Here is a 27,397-nt window from a genome sequence, read left to right as displayed (position 1 = left end):
ATGATTCGCTATAGATTCCCTGTTTCTCGCTTAGCAGCCCGAGCCCCTCTGAGCTTGAACACTAGACAGACTTTTAATCCGTAACTTGGGATCGGACTGGTCGTTGAAAAGCCCCTCTGCAGTGTCAGTCACCTCAGGGGTCTGGACAAAAGTAGTGTGGAATCTGCAGCGAGGAATCGTGAAGCACTTAGGAGCCTGCCGCTTTGAAGGGCTGGCCGGGCGCGTGGCGCGTCGCGACCCACTGTTTAAATACAAACGGTCGTCGCGAGGGGTGCGCCTCGGTGCCGGCGTCGGGACACAGGGACGCGTTGCTGGAGTCTGGGCTCCACTGACTACCACTGGTCGCATATGCTACCTCCCTCTGTCCTTGCTGTGCGGGGCCAGAGGCCTTCGGGGCCCACTTGTTTGCTTGGTGGCTGCTGGCGAGGCTGCGCCCCAGGTTAAGCAGGGGAAGCCTCTCTCCTGCTGCCTTGACCGAAACCACGGGCGGGAGCGAATGACCAGGTCTGCGTTTTCATCCTTTTAAATCAAATGGAGGGAGGAGACCCCTTGCTTATATACTCAACTGGCATACCCTTCTGATAAACCGCGAAGTTGGAAGAATCGCGGAAGCTAATTCTCTCAGGTTAGGTTACAGTTTAGGGTCTGGGCTGGGAGGTTACAGACTGATTCGTTCTTTCGGAACCACTGAACTCTGATCCGACTCCTCCGAAGGGCTGGCTAGAAGAAAGAGGTGAAGGTAGTTGAGTTTTCTTTGCTCGCATTTCCCTGGGTTTCCGTATCTTTCTAGGCAACTTCCGATTTTTTTCCCCTCAGGGAAAATATCAGTCTTGGCATTTGATTCCGAAATTATGGGTACGCTATTTTGCTAAAATAACCCACAAACGTTCTGACAGTTTTAGCTGTGAACACAGCAGTCCTACAGAGCTCTATTCTTGTTCCGTACTGCCTGTTTTTCTGTTTTCTTAGTGTTTTCCCTTTTCCAGATCTTTCTCCCTGTTGCAGAGCAGCGTTTCCCTTACTATCTTTTGCTAAAATTTCATAAACCTAGCTTTTCCTCACATATACTCCTCCTTTTATTTTTGATTCACGGTTTTAGATACTATTTAGTGTTGTAAGCTATGTCACAAACTCTTAGCCATGAACCATGATCGTTAAAGTCCGTGTACTTGTTCATTCTGAACAAAAATCACTGAGTTCAATGGCATTCCATTGGGAGGCATCACTTAACACCTGTGAGAGCAATGCGAGTAAACTAGATTAAAAATCATAAACTGCCATCGATGCCGTTTTCATCACCTTCCCCCCAATAAATTTAGTTGTTGGGCAGATATGACTTGTAGAGAAACTCTCTAGAGGAAGCAACATTGATTCCATCTTAATGATTGAATTTATACTACAATAGCAGAGTAATAGATCCTTTCTGTTAATTTCTTCTGTTAAGGGTTATAAATTTAAAATGTTAATCAGTTTTTTAAAAAGTAAGTTATTTTCCATTTCTGAAAGTACTATGCTAAACTGTGATTAAGTTGTAGATTGGCTTCTTTTAATACCCTAATTTTAGTGTTTTTCATTTTTATAATAGATTTAGCAGTCTTTCATGACAATGTATAGCAGTAGCTGTGATTTTTTTGTGTGTGTAATACTCACAATTTTTTATCCCTGTATTTTTTCTATCCCGTTTTATTACTTACCTCCTTCACCTACAGATTCAACCTGTACTTGTATCTTACTCTTCTTCAAAATATTTATTCTGCTGGTACTGAAGAGGATGTGCTCCAAGGACATACTTAGTTGTCAGAAATTCCATTATCGGAGGTAGAAATAATATGAGACATTGATATGTTCCAGGACTTCAGAGAAAGGAAAGATACCACAAAGTGTTAAATAAAGCAAAGTCGCATGCAGTAGAAAGATGGAATATACATCTAGAAGAATTAAAGGAAGTTTTTGAAAACAGATATATTTATATTAAAGTTATAGAATGTCTTAGAGGAAAAGTTACCAGGAGAAGAATCATATTAAAATAGGTGGGTCTGGAACTTAATGCAATAATATTCTGGCCTATACAGTACCTAAGAATGTGTTTTTTTGTTTGTTTGTTTGTTTTTTTGCAGTTACAAGCAGAATAGTTACCACTTCCTCTTTCCCAGGAAAGTAAAGGCTGGACTTTGGAAGTCATCTCTCTTACTGCTTCCCTATATCTATTTATCCCCAGGTCATCCTAAAAGATGTTAAATAAGGTGTATTTTCTTGGCCAGTATTTTGTATAATGTGATTTCAGGATCACTTCCTCTTTTTCTAGTTATCTCTCATTTGATGGTACCTGAAATTCCCTCTGCCTAAAAATTGAAATATTTAGAAGTAATTGATTGGCTGGAAAACACAAACAAATCCAAGTATGAGTGTATAAAATTGTATTCAAAAACATCTTATTTACCATGTTGCTAAAGGAGAGGAGTCTTGCAACAGGAAGTTACTGTGTTCCTAAAGAGGGGAGAAAAGGGGACAGAGTTGTGTGGCTAGGGGCTTAAAATAGAAAACCTACTAAATTTAGGATTTTGCAAATCTAGTTATGCATAGATAACAGAGAAAGTGTGTAAGGAGATGATTTGTATCCTGGGCAACTGCTGGACTGTTGACTGGGGGAGAGGGGGAAGATTATACTATCTCTGCCTGATTTATAAATTGTTCTGTTTTGTTTTTAATGTAATGACTTCATTTTAAAGGAGCTTCATTTCCAGAGGATTCATTTTTCAAGGTATTGTTATATATTTTCCTTCTATGAAATGACCACGGTCAGTTACAAATAGATATTTTTAAGTGCCTTATTGACCTTTGCCTTACTGATTGACTACTTACAGTTTAGAAGCCTTTTAGCGCTTTCTAGCAAAGGTTCATAAACATTTATTTACCTACCAATACATTTATTTATTTTATGAGTCTCTTTTGGGAATAATGTTTTTTGAGAATCTAATGAAAGCCCTACAAGTATGCAATGAGTCATTTAAAAATATAATTACATGATATGTTCTTTGAGATTTACAAAAATGACCTATTTTATTTAAAATCACAAATATTGTTTTAGTCTGTTGGTGTATACACACACACACACACACACACACACACACACACACACACACTGTTTGTAACATATATTTTCTGGAGTTTTATTCCTATTCCATAGTCCCAGTATATGTCAACTTTAGTAGATATCACCATTAAGTTTTCCTAGGTAGTGGTACCAATTTACCCTTTCCCAGCACTGTGTTTCAAATGTTCTAGAGCTCCACATTTTGGGCTTCCTTTGGTTATTTCCTAATGATAAATGTGACTGTTTTTTTTTTCACATTTACTCTTTTGTAAAGTTCCTGTTCAGGTCTCCTTCCTTTTTTACTATTGAGTTGTCTTTCTTTTTCTTATTGCTCTGAAGGGAATTCTTTACATATTTTAGATACACATCTTTTTGTTGGTTTTACATTATCGACAACATCACTTTCTCTCAATAGTTTGTCTTTCCACGCTCAAGGATGTCTTTTGATGAACAGAGTTGCTAATTGTAATGGGGTTCATTTTAATAGTCATTAAGATAAGAAATCTTTCTCTATCTGAAGATCAAAGATATTCTCCTCTGTGATCTCCAGCAAGCCTAGGTGTCTTACATTTTATGTTTAGATCTTCAACAAACCTGGAATTAATTTGTAAAAGATGTGAAGTACCATTTACATTAAGAGGTCAAGATTTATTTACTCTATCAGGATATTAAGTTGACAGAGAACCATTTATGGAAAAGGACCATCCTTTCTTCATAGCTTCTTAAGAATCAACTTTGTCATAATTCTAGTGTCAATATATGCAATGGTCATTTTTCTGGAGTCTTCCATTCCATTGTTCTATTTGTACATATTTTCACGAATTCAAATTTAAGTTATACAATGAATCTTGCTATCCAGTGGTTAGTCCTCCAATTTTGATTTTTTTTCAAGATTGTGTTAGTTATCCTTTACCTTATGCACTTCTATATACATTTTCAAATCAGTGTCTACCAAAAAATCCTTTAGATATTTTTTTTTCAGTGGGGGTGGGGGTGGTAGAATGCATTGAACCTATGGATCAATTTATTGAGTCTTCCAATCCTTAAACAAGTATATAGTTTTCTATTTAGGGCCTCTTTAATATATCTGAATAAAGTTTTATGTTTTTTTGTTTTGAGGTCTTACATATCTATTATAGACTTAGTCACATGCTTGTGATGTTTGTGGCTACTTGATTTCTACACATATAACTTTTAAATTAAATTTTTTAACTGAGGAATATAGAGACATACAACTGGTTTTTATATATTGGCCTTGTACCCAGCAATCATCCTAAATTCACTTATTTTTTGTATTTTTTTATATACAATTATGTCATCTGTGAGTAGTGATATTTTTATTTCTTCCTTTTTCGTCTTTATTCCTTTTATTTCTTCTTGTATTTTTTTTTTGTAGATACCCTTTATCAAATGCAGGCAGTTCTCTTCTATTCTTAATGTCCTAAGTATTATATCATTAGTGAATGTTGAATTTTATGAAATGCCTATTCCACATGTATTTAAATAATAACACTTTTCTCCTTTATTTGTTGATGCATTAAAGTATAGTAATTCAATTTTTGTGTTGCTCATACTTTGCATTTAATCCAGTATTATTAAATTACTTTTGTCTTTCAAAGAGTTTCACCTTTGACCACTGGGAGCTGTTTCATTTGTCTCCTGTGTCCCTTTGACATACCCCACCAATTTGGGATTGATTTGTTTTGTGTATACTTTCTTACTTTCTGGAACTACATAAAGTTTCAGGCTCATCTTACAAATTTTCTGTCCCAGTCTTAGAATTGACCATTTCTCCAGGGAGTCCTGGTTCCTTTTACTGGAGAACAATGTTACACACCAACACCTGAATGCTAGGTGTGCTCTTTATTGCTGGAGAGTTGTTGCTTTCAATCACTTCCCGCTGGCAGAGAAACGAAATGTGTATGCTAAGCTGTCTTGAAATACTTGGATATATAACTATCTGTATCTATGTGAAGCCAAACATGAGTTCATCGTACTGATGTTTCAAACATGAGTTCATCATACTGATGTTTCTAACTAATCCATTAGGTAAGCATGGCTCATTCTAGTCTCCTCTCCTTGCTAATCTGTAAATTCCCACTCCAGCAGTGACAAACCAGACTCCTATTCTACCATCTATTTACTTAATTTTTCAATTCCAGGGTATATGCATAGAAGTATCAGAATTACCTCATAAGTCCTTGGGAAACATCTTATAAACTAGAGTAGAGTGTTTACATGCAGTTGATTTTGTCTTTAGTCTCTCAAGCTCCACTCATTTCCAAAGTTAGCACCTTTTCCATCCAACGCCTTCTATGAGGTTGTTTCACACATTGGTAATATAGTTTGATTTTCTTGTCACAGTCTGCATTCTTTCCTGGAGTTTCCTAGCTTTTACATGGTTTTTTAAGGTCATATACATTAGGGTTCTCTTTGTGCTATAAAGTTTTATAGGTTTTGACAAATGCATAATGTCATGTATCTTAATACAGAATAGCTTCACTGTCCTAAAAAATTCCCCTATATTTACTTATTCAAACTTGTGTTCTTCCTTCTGAATCCTTGGAAACCACTGATCTCTATAGTCTTTATTTTCACTATAGTTTTGTCTTTTCCAGAATGTCATATAATTAAACTCATACAGTGTGTAGCTTTTTCAGATGGTTTCTTTCACTTAGAAAGATGCATTAAGGTCCATCCATATCTTTTTGTGGTTTTATGGCTCATTTATTTTTATTGCTGAATAAATATCCCATTGTATCGATGTACCACATTTTTCATCCATTCACTTATTGGTGGACATCTTGGCTGCTTTCAATTTTTGGTGTTATGAATAGAGCTGCCATAAACATTCAGGTGCAGGATGTTATATGTACCTGTGTTTTCAATTCTATTTAGTGAAAACTTTGTTAACATGATTGCTGATTGTATGGTAAGACTACATTTAGTTTTGTATCTGCTGAACTGTCTTCCAAAATGACTAAATGATAGCAATAAGTGAGTCTCTTTTGTTTCTTCATAAGCATTTGGTATCACCAGTTTTTTGGATTCTAGCCATTATAATAGGTGTGTATTGGTATCTTTTTTTTTTTTTTAATGTGCAGTCACCTAGTGATATGTAATACTGAGTGTGTTTTCTTATATGCTTATTGTCATCTGTATATAATCTTTGGTGATATGTATGTTCAGCTATTTGGCCTATTTTTTAACTGGGTGTTTTCTTACTCTTATAAGAGTTCTTTGTATATTTGGGAAACACTTCTTTTATTCAGTATTTGTTTTGTAAATACTCTCTGCCAGTCTGTGGACTATCTTTTCATTTGCTAATAATGTCTTTTATAGAACAGAAGTTTTAAATTTTAATGAAGTACAACTTACCATTTTTTAAAACTTTATTGATTGTGCTCTGATACTATCTAAGTCATTGCTAAACCCAGGGAAACAGGTAGTTGCTCACCTGAACAAATTATGGGAGGGCAGGGGGAGTAAAATTCTAGCTTTAGCAGCTCCTTACATGGACTTTCAAATCATCATCCATATTTCAACCCCCTTGGCCTTATCCCTTAGCCTTTCTTAAGCATTTAAGGGCCCCTTATTTCTAAAACTATCTTGCTGCTGTTGGTTTCCTTGTAAATAGATAGGATTAGCCTGTTTCTGCTCTGCTAGGTTGGTTATCACTCCTTCATCTGCTTTCAGTCTTTCAAAATTTTGTTAGTACTTCTGTCATGTGGAATCCCCTCTAGTTCATTTTGCCCTGGTGCATATACATGGCTTTTAATCATCTACTTTCATTTTAGCAGTGTTGAAAGAAAAGAAATGAAGATAACATGCACTTAATCTGCCATATTTTACCAGCCGAATCCTGAATCTTTTTAACTTGTCATTTTATTTTTTAAACAAAGCATCCTATTGGCGACTATGTGAGGTCAAAGCCCTGGGAATAATGACTAAATCTGTGATAAATTCCCTTGTCTCCATTTTTTATGGGTTTTTTTTAAATGTAACCTTTATAAGCATCTAAAATAGTCATTGCTGGAGATTATCTCAAGTTCATGTTTCCTCCCAAATGGCACTTTGTTCAAAATACAGTATTTGGTAGAGTACCATGGGACATATTTTATTTTATTTTTTTAATGTTTTTACTTATTTTTGAGACAGAGAGAGACAGAGCATGAGCAGGGGAGGGGCAGAGACAGAAGGAGACACAGCATCTGAAGCAGGCTCCAGGCTCTGAGCTATCAGCACAGAGCCCGACATGGGGCTCGGACTCACGGACTGTGAGATCATGACCTGAGCCGAAGTCGGACGCTTAACCAACTGAGCCCCCCAGGTGTCCCTCATGGGACATATTTTAAAAACATGAACATAAGGCAAACATTTTTTTGTAAGGAAAAAATATTTAGGGTAAAAGCATATCTTAGATTCAGGAATACTATACTGTCAATAGAAGACAGTACTAGCCCAGTAGGGAAGTCAAGTTAGTAGAGAAATAGCTAAGATAAATATGGTTAGTTCCTATAAGGGATGCAAATAAAATAGAAGATTCAGAAATAGACAGACCTAACTGGTGTTTTATGGATTTTTAATTTTAGGTGAAAAATCAGATCATTTCAAAAGCTGGAGCTGAATGTGATGTTAAATAATGGCAACTGGTGACTTAAAAAGAAGCTTACGGAACTTAGAACAAGTGCTTCGCTCGCTAAATTATCCTAAAGAAGTGGATTGTGTAGGGTAAGCTATGTATCAAAGTTATTTGTGTTCTTGTTGGCAATGACTTGAGGTAAGATTTGACATTGGGGGGGGGTATTTTATTTTTTTTTATTTTATTTTTTTTATTTTTTAATTTTTTTTTTAATGTTTGTTTATTTTTGAGACAGAGAGAGACAGAGCATGAATGGGGGAGGGGCAGAGACAGAGGGAGACACAGAATCGGAAGCAGGCTCCAGGCTCTGAGCCATCAGCCCAGAGCCCGACGCGGGGCTTAAACCCACAAACCGTGAGATCGTGACCTGAGCCGAAGTCGGACGCTCAACTGACTGAGCCACCCAGGCGTCCCAAGGGCGGGTATTTAAATAGACAGGTTTTATCTGGGTCAATTGAAAATTTTCCCTGTAATGTTTAAAATATTTTAGACAGCAAGTAACTACAGGAGGTTTTTTATTACTAAGTATGAATTAATGAAAAATTGTATCTAACTCAAGAGATTTAAAATATGTTCTTAGAAGTAGAACCACAATATATACCCCAGTGTAAGGCATAGTTTCTGTAGAACTTTTAAATTCATAAAAAATAATATAATGGATTTCATTAATTATACAGTATTCTATCCTCTCATATTTTGGGTTGGATGATATTTCTTTTTGATTTGGAAGATTCTAGTTAATAGATTGCTTATGAGAACTTACACCATGCTCAAATATTGTTACCAAGCTAACTCATTTAGTAGACCCCACTTTGAAACTTTTGCTTTAGTTTCTGCTTTTCCAATATGACTGCTTTCCTTTGTAAATGTAGCAACATGCATTCCTTCTATATTCATGCTAACCTAATGGTACTCTTGTCATCTTCTGTCCTATATTTCCTTTTTCTTCTTATCTGGGATTATTGATTAAAAATATTCCCCACTGGGAGTGCCTGGGTGGCTCAGTCATTTAAGTGTCCTACCTCTGCTCTGGTCATGATCTCATGATTCGTGAGTTAGAGCCCCATGTCCGGCTCTGTGCTGACAGCTCAGAGCCTGGAGCCTGCCTCGGTTTCTGTGACTCCCTCTCTGTCTTTACCCCCCACCCTCCATGCTCTCTCTCTTTCTCAAAAATAAATAAACATTAAAAAAAATTTAAAAAAATATTCCCCACTAGGATACAACTGAAGTCCGGTACTTTGTTTTGTTTGCTGCAGTATCCCCATATCTAGAATTGTGCCTGGTACATATTAGCAGGTAATTAGACATTTATTCAATGACTTAGTATCAGTGGACAAGTCCAGATTAGGTATATGTTCAAGGAGTGGAGTGAAACTTGGTTAAAACAATAAAAAAGAGAATCCTGGAGTAATGTGCTTTACATACAAGAATGAATGTTCTGTTGGACACTGGGGAGAGTTAACTCCAAGAGATGGCTACAAATGAAAGGATAGTGAGGAGAGTGGGGAGAAAGTTGAGTTCTGATGACCTGTTATAGCCCTTCTGTGTGAGAAACAGAAGGTGTTCCATAGTATGTACTAATCCTGTCTTGGTTCCTTAAACAGAGAAATCTAGTCTTTCTAGTCTTCGGGATTTAACCAGTTTGAGTAGCCAAGTTTTCTTCCTACTACTTTTAAGCATCATTTTAAGACACATTTTGGATAGGAATACTTCTAAAATATACTGATAATTCTTCTGTTTTTTGAGTATAGCATTTAAACATTTGATTTTCTGTCTCAGGAGTATCATTAAGAACAATTGCTTTTAGACTATTTCACAACATAGTAACTCTGCAGAGACTATTGAGATTGATAACACTGCTTGCTGCTGCTTATTCAGATTGCCCCCCTCACACTCATACATACTCCCCCCGCACATATTTTGATTCTTTCTATTTCTTACCCATTTTTTGAAAATGTTTTCTTTCAGCATCTGAGTTTTTGGGGGGCCAGTATGCCAACTTGTAATATGTTTTCTTACAATGTCTAATCAAAGTTCTCAGAAACTAGATAACAAAGATTTTTGAGTTAAAACAAGAGGTATTAGGGGCACCTGGGTGGCTCAATCAGGTAAGTGTCTGATGCTTAGTCTTAGCTCATTATCTCATGGTTTGTGAGATCGAGGACTATGTTAGGCTCTGTGCTAACAGCGTGGAGCCTGCTTGGGATTCTCTCTCTCTCTCTCTCTCTCTCTCTCTCTCTCTCTCTCTCTCTCTTTCTCTCTCTCTCTCTGCCTCTCTGCCTCTCTGCCCCACCCTTGCTCTCTCTTTCAAAGTAAAATTAACTTTCAAAAACAACCAAAAAACAAGAGGTATTAAATGTATACCTGGCTATCTTCTAGTCATAACGCGCATAAAATGGACAGATTTTGCTGTTCAAAAGTATTGTTCTCATTTCCTGTTTTGAACTAACAGACAATATTGCCAGCAGTTTTATCATTGGGTAAAATATTATACCTGTAAATATAAAAGAGGATTTATATTTGTACTGAAAGTAAAATATAATTTTAATATGTACTTGTTCTCTGCCTTTTTAAAAAAAATTGGGTGACGATGGGGAATTTTATGTCTTGAATTTTGTGGAAAAACAAGTTTTGTGTAAGCACATTTTTACTTCAGTTGAACAGTTGTAACTGGATAATTGAACAAATACCTCCTTGCTTTGTTGTGGCAGAATCAGTGAAGGTATTTCACATTGAGAAAATAATGCCCATATGTGTAGACAATTAGAAAACAGTACAAGACAAAACCTGAGGCATCAAACACTGAATACCCTGGGGCTCATTCTGGAAGAGATCAGTCTGGATCAGAAAGTTGAGGATGGCTTTATGGATGGCTTGAAACTTGACAAATAATTCATAGTGAATAACAGACAAGTAGAAAAGAATGGGATACCTTTCTAGACTGGAAGAATTAACGTAATCTAAGGCACAGATTTCTAATGAGCTTGATATAAATGGAAGATGCAAACTGATTAGCCCAGTTACAGTTTCTAGCCCTATTTTCCTCTCTGTAATTTAAAATTCATAATATTTTACCTTTGCAGGTTTATTGTAAAGAGCAAATGAGGTAATGTAACAAGTGTTTGCCAAACTGTAAAGTGTACTGGAGCACTATAAGGTGGTACATTTGTTTAATCAGAGAAAATGGACTGATCAAATAAGGCTAAGCTTTGGAACATCAAATACTGTGGTGAATAGACCGTACTATTACTGAAATGCCAACTAATAAGTAAATAAGCTATTATTTCATAGCAATCTGGCTATACTGATTTAGAGTAGGAGATGGAATCAAAAGAGTTTTGTGTATCTCCTAATTGTTTAGCTATAACGTTAACTTACAAATTATCGGCATCTCATTTCCCTTTCTATCTAACTTTGTGGAATTATGCTCCTTAAAACTTTTTCTTTTTCTTCCTAATAGTTTGGTAAAGGGAGATACAACTGCATCTTTGCCCATCATCAGCTATTCCCTTACCTCATACTCACCTTATGTAGCAGAACTTCTGATGGAATCCAATATAGAGCTCATAGCGAAGAATGACTTACGCTTTATAGATACTGTCTACAAGGTACTTGATTGTATGAAACATTATTTCAGAAGTCATAATGATTTTTTTAAGATTAATGTTTTATAATAACTCCTTAAATATATGTACAGCACATATAGTTGACAGTATTTTCATATGCATTTCTCATTTAGACAGTTCCTATTATAATCAAAATATAATTTAAGTCCCCTTTATGTTTTATAATCTAATAAATTGCAGTTGGTAAACATTTGCCTGTGGTTACCATTTACTCTTTTTATATCAAATTTTAGTAAAATTTGGCATGTTAGCATAAGTTAGAAATGTGACTGTTGAGTAAATTTTGTGGTTTGTAGAATTATGAGTAACTTAGTTGTTAGTAAGAAAGAACTATAGCTTTGAGATTTCATGTTCCTTGACGTCTGGGACCATATTTTCTATCTATTCTAGTATCTATACTTGTACTATATTGGGACTGAACTTAATCTCATGATTAAAAAATTCCTTCTGATCATTATTAATTTTTACTCAAGCAGTGGTTATCTCAAACTGTTGTTAAAATAATAAAACCCATTTATCAGATCAAATTGTTTTTGGTTTTTGTTTTTTGTGAGTTTACATTTAATGACATGGGATCTTTTCTATGTGTAGAGTCTCTGTTTAATCTTCCCTGTCTTTGCCTGTAACACCAGCAACTTCCTTGAAAGACTAAGAGGCACTTCTAAGAAATCCTAGGGTTCTAGAGCATAGGCTTTGAAAATTGGTGGTCTAGTTAGTCTGTTTCTCTCATTTTACAAATGAAACATTGGAACTCAGAGGCCTACTGACCTAAGAAATCATATAGTGGAAGAACTAAACAAATAACAACTAAACAACTGTTGTTTTCTAACATCTGGTATGGCATTCTTTATTTTCCACTAAGTTAAGGAGTTTTTCTAGTACCTATGAAGATATTTGAACCTTTTGATCATTGACTGTATTTTGTTATCTCCCTGGACATGCATCTGTTCTCTGCTACTTCCTAGCTGCCCATTTTCTACCTGGATACCTCCTACCTGGTCCTGACTACCACCATGCCTACAAATCTCTTTAGTACCTCCATCTAATGCCTTGATCCTCCTTCTTGAAGATGGTATTACATTCCTGACCAGGTGACCATTTATCATTTTGGATTTTTATCTATTTCCTCTTTACAGCTTCTTCGTGATCAATTTAATTATAAACCAGTTTTGACAAAAAAGCAGTTTCTCCAGTGTGGGTTTGCAGAATGGAAAATCCAAATTGTTTGTGATATTTTGAATTGTGTGATGAAAAAGCATAAGGAATTGAGTAGTTTTGAGAAGGTAAATTTATTAATAGATTTTAACTTACTCTAAGTTGCCTGGTATTTTAGCGGACAAATTCAATACTCTAGATAGTCAACTAACACGTAAGTACAATTACTGCATTGTTTACAGATTTAGGCAACCTTATGCCTGATGTTTGCTTTAAATACGGGTCACTTCCGAGGCACCTGTGTGGCTTAGTTGGTTAAGCATTTAACTTTGGTGCAGGTCATGATCTGACAGTTCCATGAGTTCAAACCCCACGTCAGGCTCTGCACTAATAGAGCCTGTATGGAATTCTCTCTCTCTGCCTCTCCCCCACTCGCTCTTTCTGTCTCTCAGAATAAATAAACTTTTTTTTGAAAAAGAGAGACTCCAACTGAGGGTTGCTGGAGGGGAGGTACGTTGTGAGGCAGTAAGTTAAATGAATGGTGGGCATTAAGGAGGGCACTTTTTGGGATGAGCTCTGGGTGACGTATGTAAGAGATGACTCACTGGGTTGTACTCCTGAGGCCAAGACTACACTGTATGCTAAGTAACTTGAATTTAAATTAAAAAAAAAAAAAAGAGATCATTGTTTGGAGTCAGATGGACCTGTTTATTAACTACTGGTCATTTGTTTTTACAAATTTGTGACTTTGAGCTACTAGCTAAGGTAACAGTTCAAACAATGCGTTTTCCTTACTTTTTAGTTTTCAGAAGACATATCTCATTAGATTTATAATTTGGCAGTCATATTTCATATATGAAAATTCAAATAATGTAATTTAAATATTATATAATTTTAATGTCAGCCTTCACGTACATTTAGTCTCAGTACTTTTTTTTTTTTTCTAGATTCCATCACAACAAAGAAAGAAAATCAGTTCTGTTAAGTCAGAACCTTCTTCAAGCACTGAGAAGACATCTACAGAATCTGTTGGCATTGATATCACTGGCAGATTTATGACTTCAGGAAAGGTAGGAAGATACTAAGAAAATATGTAGGTGTTAAAGATTTATCTACCTAATTAATCAAATGTACAAGATTCACTTTTCTGACTAGTAGCTGGTAAAACATTTTTAGTCAGATTTGGTTAAGGAGTTTTGACAATGTATACTGTATATTACCTGGAGAAGAGTCCTCATATAAGATAGAAATGTAAAATGAACAAGGTTTGTTTTTACATTTCTATTTCCTAAATCTGCCTCATTTCCCAGATAGAATAGCGATGATTTGGGAAGGTTGTATAATGTGGTCATGACATGTACTCTTATTTATGTATCTAGTCTTTCTAAAACATGGAAATGTATGAGGAGCATACCATTAGTTACAGTGATACTTTATGATAATTCATTTGCACAAATTCCTGTCTCTGTACCATGAGTGTATATTATCCAGTGATTGATAGTCCCTAAATCTATAATCTGGTTTTGGGTAAATTTTTTTTAATATTTTCTCTTTGTTAGTAAATATTTACCTACCCTTGTCTCCTCTGAGCATTTGTGGCTTAATGAGTCCCATGCATTTAGGGATAGCTTTTCTATCTCCAAGAGAAATTGAGTTCAAGGTATTACTTTATAATGATCAGTATACTTTTACCAATCTTCCTTTTGGGGCAAACCATTTCTGAGATTAAAGCATAGAATATCAGATAAATAATCAACGTGCAATTAGATAAAGGATGTGAATAGTTTCTGGTGGAAGTAAAATCCAGAGAATTATTTCTTCCTAGTACAATGTACATGAGTTACAACAATCTATTAAAAAGCTACTTGTATGCCTCTATAACAGATAATGACATTTTACTGTAGGAAAAGCATTCTTATATCAATAACTTTTTTTTTTTATGTTTTTATTTATTTTTGAGACAGAGAGAGACAGAGCATGAGCAGGGAAGGGGCAGAAAGAGAGAGGGAGACACAGAATCTGAAGCAGGCTCCAGGCTCTGAGCTCTCAGCACAGAGCCCGACGCGGGGCTTGAACTCACGGACTGTGAGATCATGATCTGAGCTGAAGTCGGACGCTTAACCGACTGAGACACCCAGGCGCCTCCTATCAATAACTTGGAGGGGCAGAGGGAGAGGGCAGAATCCCAAGCTGGCACCAAGAGAATCCCAAGCAGGCTCCATGTTCAGCACAAACCCTGACCCGGTGCTCAGTCTCACTAATTGTGGGATCATCACCTGCGCCGAAACCAAGAGTTGGACACTTAACTGAGCCACCCTGGCATCCCTATACTGCTTTTTTTTTTTTTTTACCTTCCTGTTCTTAGTATAGGCACTATAAGCACTTACTAAATATAAGCTGATATAACTAAATGTATTTTTCAATCTTCTATTTTAGTTTTGGGGCTGAGTAGTAATATATATTGTCCTAACAAGGAAAGGTGCAAAATTTCACGGCATTAGACTTGTTTTTCTTAAAGTATTGTTTGTTATTAGTCAAATTTTAATCAGTTGCATCGGATCTTTATCAGAAATTTTAATATTAAAAGTTGGAATCAGTAAGTACATTCCTTTGTTTACAGTTAGAGATTACGTCAGTACTAAAACAAATTCTCTCTTTTCCCAGTTCCTTCTGTAGAGTATGATTTGTGAATTCTGTGTTACATTATATGATATTTTTATAGTGCATATGCAGTCTAAGGTAAAGGAGGTAGGCAGGAGAGTCTTGTCTGAATGCATCGTTTGACCTAATGCCTTATTCTCAGGACTTTTGTCATTATTAATTTTGAATTGTTAGCTGAAGAGCTGATATTTTCTGGTTTGTTTAATAGAAAAAAAATTGTAATGGGTCCTACTCACGGAGCCAATTCTTGATTATTTATGTGAATTATGTGGCAACCTATTATGGGATGTTTCAAACATTTATAAAAGTACCAATTCCCACTATCAGAACATTATCGACCCCTTGTTAATCTGGTTTCATCTTTATTATAACCACTTTTCCAACATCTTCCCCCCAATTCTGAAGCAGTATGAATCAAATCCCAGACATTATTAAATAGTTACTTCAGTTTTTCTATTATGTAAGAATGCTCCAAAAATAATAACTGCAATTTCATCATCATAAAATATTAGTAATATTAACAGTTTAATCAATGTTTGATATATACCTTACTGTTATAATTTAAACTTTCATAAATTTTAAAGGGAAGATAAGGTATTTCTTCTGCAAAATTATGTATATGTTGAAAATAATTGTATGAGGAGAACATTGAAGCAGCTCTGACATATTTTTCTCTATGCAGACAAAAGCTGTGGTGATCCGTCACCTGTATAATGAAGATGGTGTTAACATTCCTGAAGATACGAGAAGTACAGTAACAGATGTTAGTGGAGCATTTGATGTGTGTGACTTAAAGACTACTGAAATAAAGGTTCCTGAAGTAAAGGTCCCTGAAATCAAGTCTGAACAACAAGTAAGAATTTTGGACTTCTTTAACAGATGCCTGTATTTCTTACTTTGACGTACATGATTACTTCAGCACCTAAACTTTGGAATATCTCTAGCTTTTTGCATTATTACTTATGACACAACACTTTATTTAAGAATAAGTAAGTCTACTGTTTATAATTCAACAGATACTGTTTGCTGCTTATGTTTAGGGTACGGGGCCAGGTGTTATGGGTAATGCAAAGATGAATAAGAGACAGTACTTTGCTTCAAGGAATTTAAAGTCTGGTTAGAGACAGAAATACACTGCTTTGTACAGTGAAGGTTCTGTATCATCTATCCCGCTCATTAAAGAATGGAAAAAACTGGTGCACACTCCCTCCTCCATTTTATTTTCTTTTTTGGGCCCTTGCTATCTTCTTTTCTTACTTTTAGAATACCTTTTCTATTACTTTATTGCCACAGACCTTCTTATAGTGTCTTATCTATACTGCTCTGCTGACTTCCTTTTCTATCTTCTATTTCTTGTAACTTCTATACACCGCAGTTTATAATTGGCATTTATAAAAACTACCACATGGTCATTAGGCTGATTTCCTGTTAATAGCAAACTGAACAGTTTCAAAGCACTGTCATATTTTGGTCATTCCCTCTTAGCTTTGTGCTGGGTGCTGTTACAAATAGCTAGTTAGTGATAGTTTTATTATACTACCAGGTGCTTTTCTAATAGCTTCATGCAGAATTAATCTTCAGATGAGCTATATGAAGTACAAACTGTTGGAGATATATATATGTATATATACACATATATGTATATATATATGTGTATATATACCCACACATACAAACACACACACACGTTTATATATAAATTGAAACACCAAGGTCACACATCTCAGAAGAGGTAGTTTCAGTGTCTGAGCATTCTGCGTGTATAGATCATAGTCTTTTAACTCTCATGCTGTGTGCCTGTTATAACTATTGAAATAACGCCGTGGAAATGGAAATACATTGATTTTTAAAACAATTTCAGTGTGTCTAATACAATTTTTAACCTTTCTAATCATTTTAGGATATTAAAATTAATCATGAGATTACTGCACTGCAGACTATGCTTGCTGAATGCCAAGAAAAACTTAAGAAACTGACTTTGGTAGAGAGTAGATTAGACTCTTTGGAAGAAAAAATGAAAGGAAAAGTGATGGTAAATGAAAAAACCTGGGCTAATCTTCTAAGTCGTGTCACTCTTCTTGAAACAGAAATGCTTTTGTCTAAAAAGGTATTTCCTATCTTTAACATTTATGGGATATCTCAGATACATTGTTAAGTGTGTATTCTTTTAGAAAAACTAAAAGAATATTTAGGTAATGGGAAAGTGTTTAGTTGAAATGAGGCCCTATTTAGATATAGCCCATTTTGTTGCTGCTATTGTGGTTATTGTTTTTCTCTTTAGCAACTGAGATAATCTGGCAAGCCTCTGTAGGTTCAGCTTTTAGAGCTGTTGATACTGTAAGCATTTAAAAAAAGGTACGATAATGTTTGATTTTTATGAAGAGCTTGAAATTATATTCTTTAATTGTACAAAGGTCCTATTTTTATAGTGAAAAGAAAAAAGTGGACAGAACAGGAACAATTAAAATTATGACTTCCTTTTCTTATTTACAAGTTATAAATTTCCTGGAAACAGTTACCAAATTTGCCATTGCCTTATGAAGTCTGAGAAATTTATTTTGATTTGCTTAGGATTTCAATTTGTGGTTCTAGTCTATCTTTCCTTCCTAACAGTAAAGTTAGTTGATTCAAGAATGTTACCTCTGCTTCCACATTTGAAAGGTTATTTCATATTCATAGTGGTATTTATGTATTGCTTTACAAACAATTAAAATTTAAACATTTATCTTGTTATCTGTTATGCTTAATAGTAAGAATAGTAATAGTAAGAATATAGTATAGAATAGTAAGAATATAAAATGAGAATACTTTTCATTTTATTCTAAATACTAAATTATATTATTCCAGAATGATGAATATATAAACTTTGGTCAAGTGAATGAAGACTATGAATCCAGTAATGACTTGGATATTCTGAATTCTGGTAAGTTGTAATATTATGGCAGTGGTATTGGTGGTAAGGTAAAGAGTTTTCAGGAAGATGATCTTTATAGGTATTTGATAATTTTAATAGTCCCAAGCCTTATTTTTTAGAAGCTGCAAATCTCCTAGGAAAAAAGACAGTATTGAAATTATGGACTACTGAAGCGAAGGATTGCTTAATAAAGCCGGTTTACATACCTTACGTGAGGTAGTGGTTGAATAAAGTCCCGTGTACAAAATTGCAAACTTTTATAGAGGCATTTTATTTTACTCTTTTAATTGCTAAATGCTCTAGAATAAACATGGAACTCCAGAGTTTTTAATTTAAACTTATGATAGCTTCCACCTCTGTAAATAACATAAGTAAAAAAAACATTTGTCAGTAACCTGTAATGTATTACAAGCCTCTTGAATTTAATCAGTTAAATGATGATAATGTCTTCTCCATATCACTTACTTCCACTGGATTACTGACATTTTCATTGTGACTGAGCAGCAAAGCTAATATTTCTGGGCTTTTTTTTTGGTGATAGCTTTTATTTTTTATTATACTTTTTGAATAGACAAAGTTCGAGATTTTGTCTTATGCTAATAATTAAATCATATTTGCAGAAGAGATATTTTGTCCAACTGAGAATTCATAACAAAAAAACATTTTAAAATCTGTGGATGCTTAATATCATTAAATCTTTCAGCTACTGTGTATAACAATACCAGCATTATAGTACTATGTACCTGACACTGTCCTTAACTGCTGTATTAACAAATTTAATTCTCAAAGCAAACATTCAAGTACTGTAATTATCCATATTTTACAGAAGAGGAAACTGAGGTACAGAGAGATTAAATAAATACGCCAAAGACCACACAGCAATTGAATAATGGAGCATATTTTAATCTGGGGAACTTGGCTCTGAAGTTTTCTCTTAACTACTACATATTTAGTATACATGTCAGTTTTATGGCAGGACAGTTTCAATGATTAGGTTACTATATAATGATTTGAAGTGTTATTTCAGGCAATAAATTTATTAGACTACAGATTTCAGGTTTGGTAAATGTTTCCTCTTCAAATTTATCATTCATTCATTTATTCAACAAATGTCAAAGCTCAACTCAGATCTTTGAGGTCAGGATCTTTACCTTATGATCTGCATAGCAGACAGAAATTAGGTCTGTACTTCTAGCTCCAATATCTGTATATAATGGCGTTCGGTTTTTTATGTAGTGTAAGAGTATTGAATGCCTGCTATTTGCAAACGCTTGCCTTTTCCAAGTTTGGTTTTGCATGTTCACAATTATAATTTTATTAACATTTTTACAGACCTACCTTTAAGCCATTGAGTTAACACATAACCAAATATAAGCCAATGTACTAAGACTTAGAGTGATAGGCAGATAGGCCATCATCTGAAATGGGTTGTAGATTATGAACAAGATAAATATATGGTCTCAAGAAATTTATAATCTAACAGTGATCAGTTAAAAGAGTTAAGTTTATAAATTCTTACACTTTGTCCCTTAAATATGCATGCTACATGGAACCAGAGAGTTTGATTTCACTTGGAAGTTGAGAGCAATAATTCACCAATCTCATTTTAGGATTATGTTAAGTTGGGAATGGCTTTTGAGAAGTTTCAGATTTGTTTTCCCTTTATTAGAAATAGTGTTTCCATGGGGGGCTGTAAGGCATCTCTGTGTTTGGCAAAAAATCAGTGAGGAGAGGCTTTTATTGTAAGGATTGCGCTTACACTGGGTGATTTTGGAGACTGTTTATTTTTTTATTTTTTAACGTTTATTTATTTTTGAGACAGAGAGAGACAGAGCATGAACAGGGGAGGGGCAGAGAGAGAGGGAGACACAGAATCCGAAATGGGCTCCAGGCTCTGAGCTGTCAGCACAGAGCCTGACGCGGGGCTCGAACTCACGGACTGTGAGATCATGACCTGAGCCGAAGTCGGACGCTTAACCGACCGAGCCACCCAGGCGCCCCTTTGGAGACTATTTAAAATGAGTGTTCTTCTAGTTTGTGTTCTGTTAGGAAGCGGGAACACTTTGATGAGTGATGATAAGAATGAATGCTGAAATTTTCAGGGGAAAAGAAGTACTTAATATTAGTCGGGAGAGCACTATAGCTGGTCCTTTGCGTGTTTGCTGCTTACATGGTGTCCTTGTCTGTATTCAGACATGACAGAGTTGGTCTTGTTTGTTTCATCAAGGTAATGAAGTGACCTCATATGATGGTTTTCTATGAACATAAATAATTATGTTCAGTTGGGGATACAGTGACCTGGTTGTTAATTATTGGATAGGCCATGACCATGAATGCTCTTTGTTTTTTGCTTTGCTTTTTTTGTGCCTTTTTCCTCATAAGAAAAAAATTAATAAAGTTACAGTGTCACAAGTGTATGGATCCAGTATGACTAGAAGGAAGGGTACATGTGGGCATATGAAGGAAGTTGAAACAGAAGAGTAGAAAGATAAAATCATGGAGTTTATATGGGGTCATAGATTTTTAGCAAAGTAAATACAATCAGATTTATATTTCAGAGAAATCATCTTAAAACAGAAAAGTGGTTCATTATAGGAAAGTAACACAGGAAAGGGCGGTAATTTGAAGCGTCTTTCAGATCCTTTATTTCAGAATAATGAGGGTGTCTACTAAGGCTATGATAGTAAGGATTAAGAAAAAAATTACTTAGTTGTTAGAATTGATAGCTCTTGATTGCTGATAGAAGTTGTGGTGAAAGAGAGAGAAAAAGTCAAAACGGACCACTTGTATTTGACTTGTGTGATTGGGTACATAGTCAGTACTCTTTAATAGAGAATTGAGGAGACAGTTGGGGAAAAATGGATTCACTTTTGAAAATACGAAATTATGTATGAAATACTTAAGACAAAATATCCAAATATCAGTCGGACATATTTTCCCTTGATTGGGAAGGACTGGTTTACAAATTAGTTTTCCCCGCTATTGGAAAGAGGAGCATTAACATGAAACCTTTCATAAGCCTAAATGCATAAAGCAAAGTAGTACCAGGAATTTATAGGGAAAATATTTTGAGCATTCCCACACCTCAAAAATAACTTTTTGTAGGCTTTTTTGATGCCTTAGGACACATCTTGCCAATGGATGCACAAAATAAGTCCCGATAAAGCAGTTGCTCACAGAAACAGTTCAAAGCTATGGCGGCTTGATGCTGAGATGCTGAATGTAACTCCCAGGGAAGGAGCTTTGCGGGCCACTCTCGCTGCTCCAGGTGTGTGATGCCTCTAAAATAACTTGCTGTGAAACAAGTGCTGAATGCTATTTTCATTTTTTTGCCTTTATTCAAAAAAAGTGAAAATCCTCCTTGATTTCTTTTGGTTAGCAAAAACAGGTACTAATGTGGATCTTCTTTAAAAGCAAAGTGGCATACTATGAACTTTTGATAAGCAGGAGATACCTGTATAGTTAAATGGCAAAGGACCTAACTAGTTCTCTTAATGCAGTAAGGTAATTCTCCAAAGTTGTCAGTTAAAGATTAAAGGTCATGGGAAGTTGGCTAGAAAATCTAGATCTTACAGATCCCCTTTCTTCATAGAGATCTATTGGCAATGACTCTGAAACTGTAAACAATAATTGCCCTAGGGACTACTACTCTTCCCTTTCTTTTCCATCCTGAAGTTAAATTTTTTTTTTAAGTTTATTTATTTTTGAGAGAGACAGAGACAGAGCACAAGTGGGGGAGGAGCAGAGAGAGAGGGAGACACAGAATCTGAAGTAGGCTCCACTGTGAGCTGTCTGCGCAGAGCGCGACATGGGGCTTGAACTCACGAACTGTGAGATCATGACCTAAAGCTGAAGTTGGACGCTCAACCAACTGAGCCACCCAGGCACCCCATCTTTTCCAACCTGAATTTAGTTGCCAAATTTTTTCTCAACTTCCCATAGCACAGTTAAAAGCCATTATGTTTAAACAACGAAGACTGTATACTAAAGACTTAGGAAAGCAATAGGAAAAATCGTCACAGAAAGTAATACACACTTCATTGATCTGGCTATTAAAATATGGCTTGTGTTCTATATATGTCCCATTCTGTAATCTCTGGAATGCCCTATGTGGCTTTCCCAATAGCCTCCATAGCCTGCCTAATACCAGCTTTTTCCCATTGTGAGGTATATACCCTGGAAGGCTAGATAGATACTTCCAAGTCTAGGCCCCAGAGAGCAGAGCAGAAAGCTGTTCCTTCACCTTCCTCAGTTTCCATTCTGTCTTCCCACTTCTTATTTCCTGTCCTAGGACTTAAAACCTCATTATTTTTGAACAGCTTAAAAAATGTTCAGCTCTTTCCAAGGATACTCATCTCTATCCATGGAAAATAATCCAAGATTAGGGAATGGTAGATATAGTTCCTGCCTAGTTTCAGGTTATTCCTTGAAATTACCTATTGCCAAAAGCCCCTGTTAAAAGATCTGGGTATAGATAATCTTCAAAATTGTACTATGTGATCTTGATCCCTGAGCTTGACCAACTGAATCAAGAGTAAACACCTAATCCAGGGAATGCCAATTCAAAAGGTGTTGAGCCAGAGCATTTTCTCTCCCTTGGGAATTTGGAATTAGGATACTAAGTCAGTCAAGATGTTGAGCCTGGGCTAGGCCGGCCTTTTTCTTCCAAGTTCATGCTGATAAGTAAGCAGATGTATGGAGTAAATAGGTAAGAGAAGTAGACAAAAGAGACTGGCTCTGTGTGAAATGAAAGTAAAAGTCTTTCCAGTTGTTTCAGTCTTCAGGTGCTAATACCTTTTCCCTAATTGAGGTTGTCTATGTAGGCTTACAATGAAACTGTCTTTATGTAAACCCGTTTAAATGGGTGCTTATTTTTTTTTTTTCTGGCCTTGATTTTGCGGTCATATGTATCTTGACTAAAACATAGGGCTAATGGGATTGATTTAATAGTAGCATGTCTTATAAGTGATGTTCTATATTTGATTTAGTCATAGGAAAGATTTGCCATCATTTTGTCGCATGAATGGTATCAGTGTACGAGGTGGAAAGTTGTTCACTTCTTTAGAAAAAAAAAAAATCTTTAAACCCTGAATTTTAAGCATTGTTTTTTCCATACAGGTTAACTTAGGAGGGAATCTTTATTGATTTTTCAAAAGTATACTCAGCATTAGTAATAGTTACAACCATCTTCAGAAAAGAATATTCATGAGTCAGTAGCTGATACTTAAAAATAAATTATGAACTTGCTTACTTGCTATCAGGACTATCAGGATAAAGATAGTAGTACCTTTTATAATTTTTACTGGCCAGTTTTTAACATCTAGATCTCTAGGTATAATCTTAAAAGAATAAAATAACAATTTATCTGGGTCAATACCAGTAGCCATTTTATATTAAAATGTCTGTTTTTCTTCCATTTACAAATAAAATTTTTAGATGTGACTGCACTGTGAAGATAACCTAAATATTAATTTCTCCACAGATAGAAAAGGCAAAGAGGAGAGGCAAACGAGTGTTCCTCTATCCTCTGGTTATAGTACAGTGTCATCAGATTCAATTCCCAGAACCCCAATGGTTTGTTACTGTGGTCTGAAAGAGAATTCAGAGGTAAGAAAAACTGGCAACTGCTTAGATGATTTCCTTTCTAAGGGCAGGAGAATAAGCAAGCACTAGATTTGGTTGTAGATGCCTTGGCAAGAAAAATAGTGAAACTGTAAATCTTAATCTCTCGTAAAAATTTCTTTTTGATAAGTAAACAGTACTTAATGCAATGTTTTAGACTGTTTTATATGTTCACGGTCCATCTTTGATGATGGTTTACTTTGAGAAATCGCCTAAATTTGTTGCTTTTTAAATTAAAGGAAACAACAATCCAGAAAATGGAAAGGATGAAAAAAATGTAAGTAACAGAGAGGGGGAACAGAAATTCATTTCTCTGTAGGGAGTTGTATTGGATTACAGTATATATAGAAAGTGCATATGTGTTTCAAACCTTAAAGGTCTCTCAATCAGGTGTGGAATTTCCTTCAGGACTCCAGTGGATAATAAATCCCCCTACAGTTATGTGTTTGTGAGATGAGTCACTATTTTGGTTTCCAACAAGTGATGTAAAACATTGTTAATGGAATTAATTGTAGGATTAAACAGTGCAGAGATATTTCTGGTTGAAGTTAATCAAAAGTATTATCTACCTTTGATAACTGATTTATCAAAATATTAAATATATGTAGGTGGATGGTTTGGAGACATTTTAAGTATTGTTAAAGTATTGCTAGTCTTTCAGTTATTGGTAAAATAATACTAAAAATGATACTTGTGTCTTGTACGAATATGAAATAGTAAAAGCAGTTGAAAGGAGGTATGAAATGAACTTGTGTAAGATGATTATGCAGCATCCTACTCCAGGGGACTATATTGCTTTGAAATTTCATAAGTACTAAAATAACTCATGCTCTGAGAATTAAAGACTCATAATTGACTTTAGTGGTATTTCTCCCCTCTGGCCATGGTATATACTTAATTTATTTTTTATACCTGTAAATAAGAAAAGTAGGAAATTTATTTTGGGCTCAAAAGTATAATTTTCAGCCACTTAAATCCTATGCCTCATTATGACTTTTTTTTTACTTAACATATTATTTATTTGTTATATTTCAGGTTTGAAGAAACTGCAGAGTTACTGAAATGTCCAAATCACTAATTATAGAATTTTCTGCGTGAACTTCTCTAGGACTTTGGCTACTGTACATGTTGTATATTTTAAGGATTTTCTATAAATTTTAACATACTGCAATATTTTTATGAAGAATTTTTGAATTCCATTTGGTATAGGAGTTTTTTTCGATATTGAGTCAATACTTAAATATTTTTATGCTACGATCACACTGCTTTACTGTATTTTACTTTTTTAAGGAAAACTTACGTGCCAGTACGTGTCTTTTACAGAGTGAAGTCATTATAGCACTGTATTTTTGTGTTGACATTTGTTGGCAGTGTGCTAAGTAATATGTTTTCTAAAGTAGAGGCTTGTGGACCATGGTTTACATCCTGTTGGAAACACTCCAGCTGGGACTTGCATATTGTACCCAGGAGGCTCTCGTGCATACCATCTTGCCATCTGTACTGACTAATATGTTGTAATGAAAAATCAAAAATGCTCATTGCAAATTAAATAAAAATATAATTTTAATGTTAATCAAAAAGCAGCAGTACATTTTCAGTTAACGCTGAGAAAGTAAGGGTATGATTCTCCTTTTGTATTTGGAAATAGGTCAGAAAGTTCACCATGAGAAATGTGTTGAGTATTTTAGTGCTCTATTCCATAACACATTTTAAGACCAGCAGCGCAGACACAGATGGTGGCCATCCAGTATTACAAGGTACACAGTAAGGTCTTTTTGGGTTTTTTAGGTGATGGGAAGTTATATATTTTTCTAGAGAGAGAAGAGGTCTTAGATGAAGTTAAACCAAGAGAAAAAATGAAATTCACTTGAAATTACCAGACAAATTACTAGAGAAATTATCTTTTTTTATCTCTATAAATTAAAAAGTGTAATAATAGCCCTGGGTAATCTATAAGAAAATTGACTACATTATTTTGAAGGAAAAAAGGAGTATTTTTTCTTTTTTATTATTGTTTAGATTATCTAATTAGATTTTATTGGTTCATCTGTTTATAGTCTATATGTTCGATTTGATAGTTGTCACGTGAAATATTAACGTTTCGTTAAAATTCTGTGTGGAAATAACTTTTAAGTATTTTTAGTATTCTAGTACATAGTTATTAGACTTTAAGAATTTTTAAAGTTAGCCTACAACTTTAAAAATTAGTATTAAGTAGATATCTCTAGAATTGATGAATCCAATTAGCTATATTTTTTCAATTATAAAAGATTTATAAAACTCAAGATATTACAGTCATAAAAGAAAAAATACTGCTTTTATATTCTAAAATATCAGTACCAACATGGAATTATAGCACCACCTTGTGGTTCATATATCAGTATTTTACCTTTTATTAAAACAAGTGATTTCCCATAAAACGTACTTTATATTTCCTCTTTTGAGAAACTCAATTCCAATTAAAAAAAAAAACCTTTTTCAAGTTTTCTTGTTTAAAACAGAAGAAAAAAATGTCCCCTTTTCTCTTTGTCTCTTTTTTCCCTCCCTGTCCTTTTGTTTTATATAGCATACATATACAGTACATAGGTGTGAACTTATACAACATAGGTTGGAACTGCCCAGATCCATTTTAACATGGATTTTTTACAGCACAGTACTGTAAATGTGTATTCTTTTCCTTATGATTTTCTTAATAACATTTTCTTTTCTTATTGCAATACAGTGTGTGATACCTATAACATAAAAAAAAAAAATGTATTGCATAGCATTAAGTTATTGGTAAGAATTCTGGTCTACAGCAGGCTATTAGTAGATAAGTTTTTGAGGACTCCAAAGTTATATGCAGATTTTTGATTTCGTAGAGGGTAGACTTCCCCAACACCCTTGTTGTTCAAGAGTCAACTGTGCATAACAATTAGATGATTTGAAACTTCTTTAATCCTAATTTGCATATAGTATATGCAAATATACTATAAGTATAAGGAACTATTGAAAATGTAGTAAAAGTTGTTTTATATTACCAAGTAGAAATTTGGAATCCAATCTTAAAAATATTTTTGTCTAACAACGTGAAACAAAAACTAAAAAAGTCAACTCGTAATAACACTATACATTTACACTTATACTACCCTGACAACGTAGTTTTTGTGGAAAACAAAGCTAATTTGACTTTGAAGTTATTGAAGTGATAGCCAAATTATTATTTTACTCTTACTAAAATTTTCTCTCAAACAATTTGGTTAGTAGCTTGTAACCTTAAACCCCTTTTGATTAATTTGAGGGTCCTGAGAAAGTGAGAAAGGAGAATCCTGGAGAGATTATTTGGAGCTATATTATTAAACCCTTAATTGGAATTTTCACTAACTCCATCCCCTTAATTCTCCCATAACCCAGATGAGAAGTATTTATTTTACTACCAACAGAGGCATCTGCAGCTTGTGCTGCCCTGTCTATACTAGAGAATAGGTCTGGATGAAGATTATATAGGAACACTATAAAGAATGAGTAAAGGAAAGTACTAGTCAGAGTAGATTAAAGAAAAGTAACATCAGCTGTGTGAAAAATCCTAGGCGAAGATAAGGATTAATAAGTTAGGAAAAGTTCTATATTTTTTGTTTGTTTTATTGTAGCATTTTTAATGTGATGTTTTAACATGGAATAAATATACTCACTAAAAAATAAAA

The 27,397-nt window shown here is 34.7% G+C and overlaps 1 protein-coding gene across 11 annotated transcripts; it reads left to right on the top strand.

The window, feature by feature from the left end:
- Positions 1 to 60: 60 nt before the first annotated feature.
- CEP44 (centrosomal protein 44) lies at positions 61 to 27,397 on the top strand. Of its 11 annotated transcripts, none has more exons than XM_027069247.2 (13): positions 61 to 504; positions 1,710 to 1,818; positions 2,730 to 2,761; positions 7,687 to 7,825; positions 11,197 to 11,344; positions 12,499 to 12,645; positions 13,465 to 13,587; positions 15,861 to 16,031; positions 17,079 to 17,285; positions 18,026 to 18,101; positions 23,575 to 23,699; positions 23,954 to 23,991; positions 24,750 to 27,397. In XM_027069247.2, the coding sequence occupies exons 4-13, from the start codon at positions 7,737 to 7,739 to the stop codon at positions 24,790 to 24,792; spliced, it is 1,167 nt and encodes a 388-aa protein (XP_026925048.1). In that variant the 5' UTR covers positions 61 to 504; positions 1,710 to 1,818; positions 2,730 to 2,761; positions 7,687 to 7,736; the 3' UTR covers positions 24,793 to 27,397. The 11 variants fall into 11 exon arrangements, 9 of the variants coding, with proteins under 9 accessions (XP_026925048.1, XP_026925031.1, XP_053072676.1 ...); XM_027069230.2 differs by having other exon boundaries at positions 1,710 to 2,030; XM_053216701.1 differs by having other exon boundaries at positions 1,710 to 2,030; positions 2,730 to 2,798.

The sequence above is a fragment of the Acinonyx jubatus genome, chromosome B1 (assembly GCF_027475565.1).
Source record: "Acinonyx jubatus isolate Ajub_Pintada_27869175 chromosome B1, VMU_Ajub_asm_v1.0, whole genome shotgun sequence".
Lineage (NCBI taxonomy): Eukaryota > Metazoa > Chordata > Mammalia > Carnivora > Felidae > Acinonyx > Acinonyx jubatus.
This window is presented reverse-complemented; position numbering and strand designations above follow the sequence as displayed.

Excerpts from the sequence above, each read along its gene's own strand:
- CEP44 (XM_027069225.2), top strand. The coding sequence starts at position 7,737 with ATGGCAACTGGTGACTTAAAAAGAAGCTTACGGAACTTAGAACAAGTG. Across the intron at positions 12,646-13,464 it reads AATTGAGTAGTTTTGAGAAG|ATTCCATCACAACAAAGAAA; the intron begins GTAAATTTATTA and ends TTTTTTTTCTAG. Across the intron at positions 16,032-17,078 it reads AAATCAAGTCTGAACAACAA|GATATTAAAATTAATCATGA; the intron begins GTAAGAATTTTG and ends TAATCATTTTAG.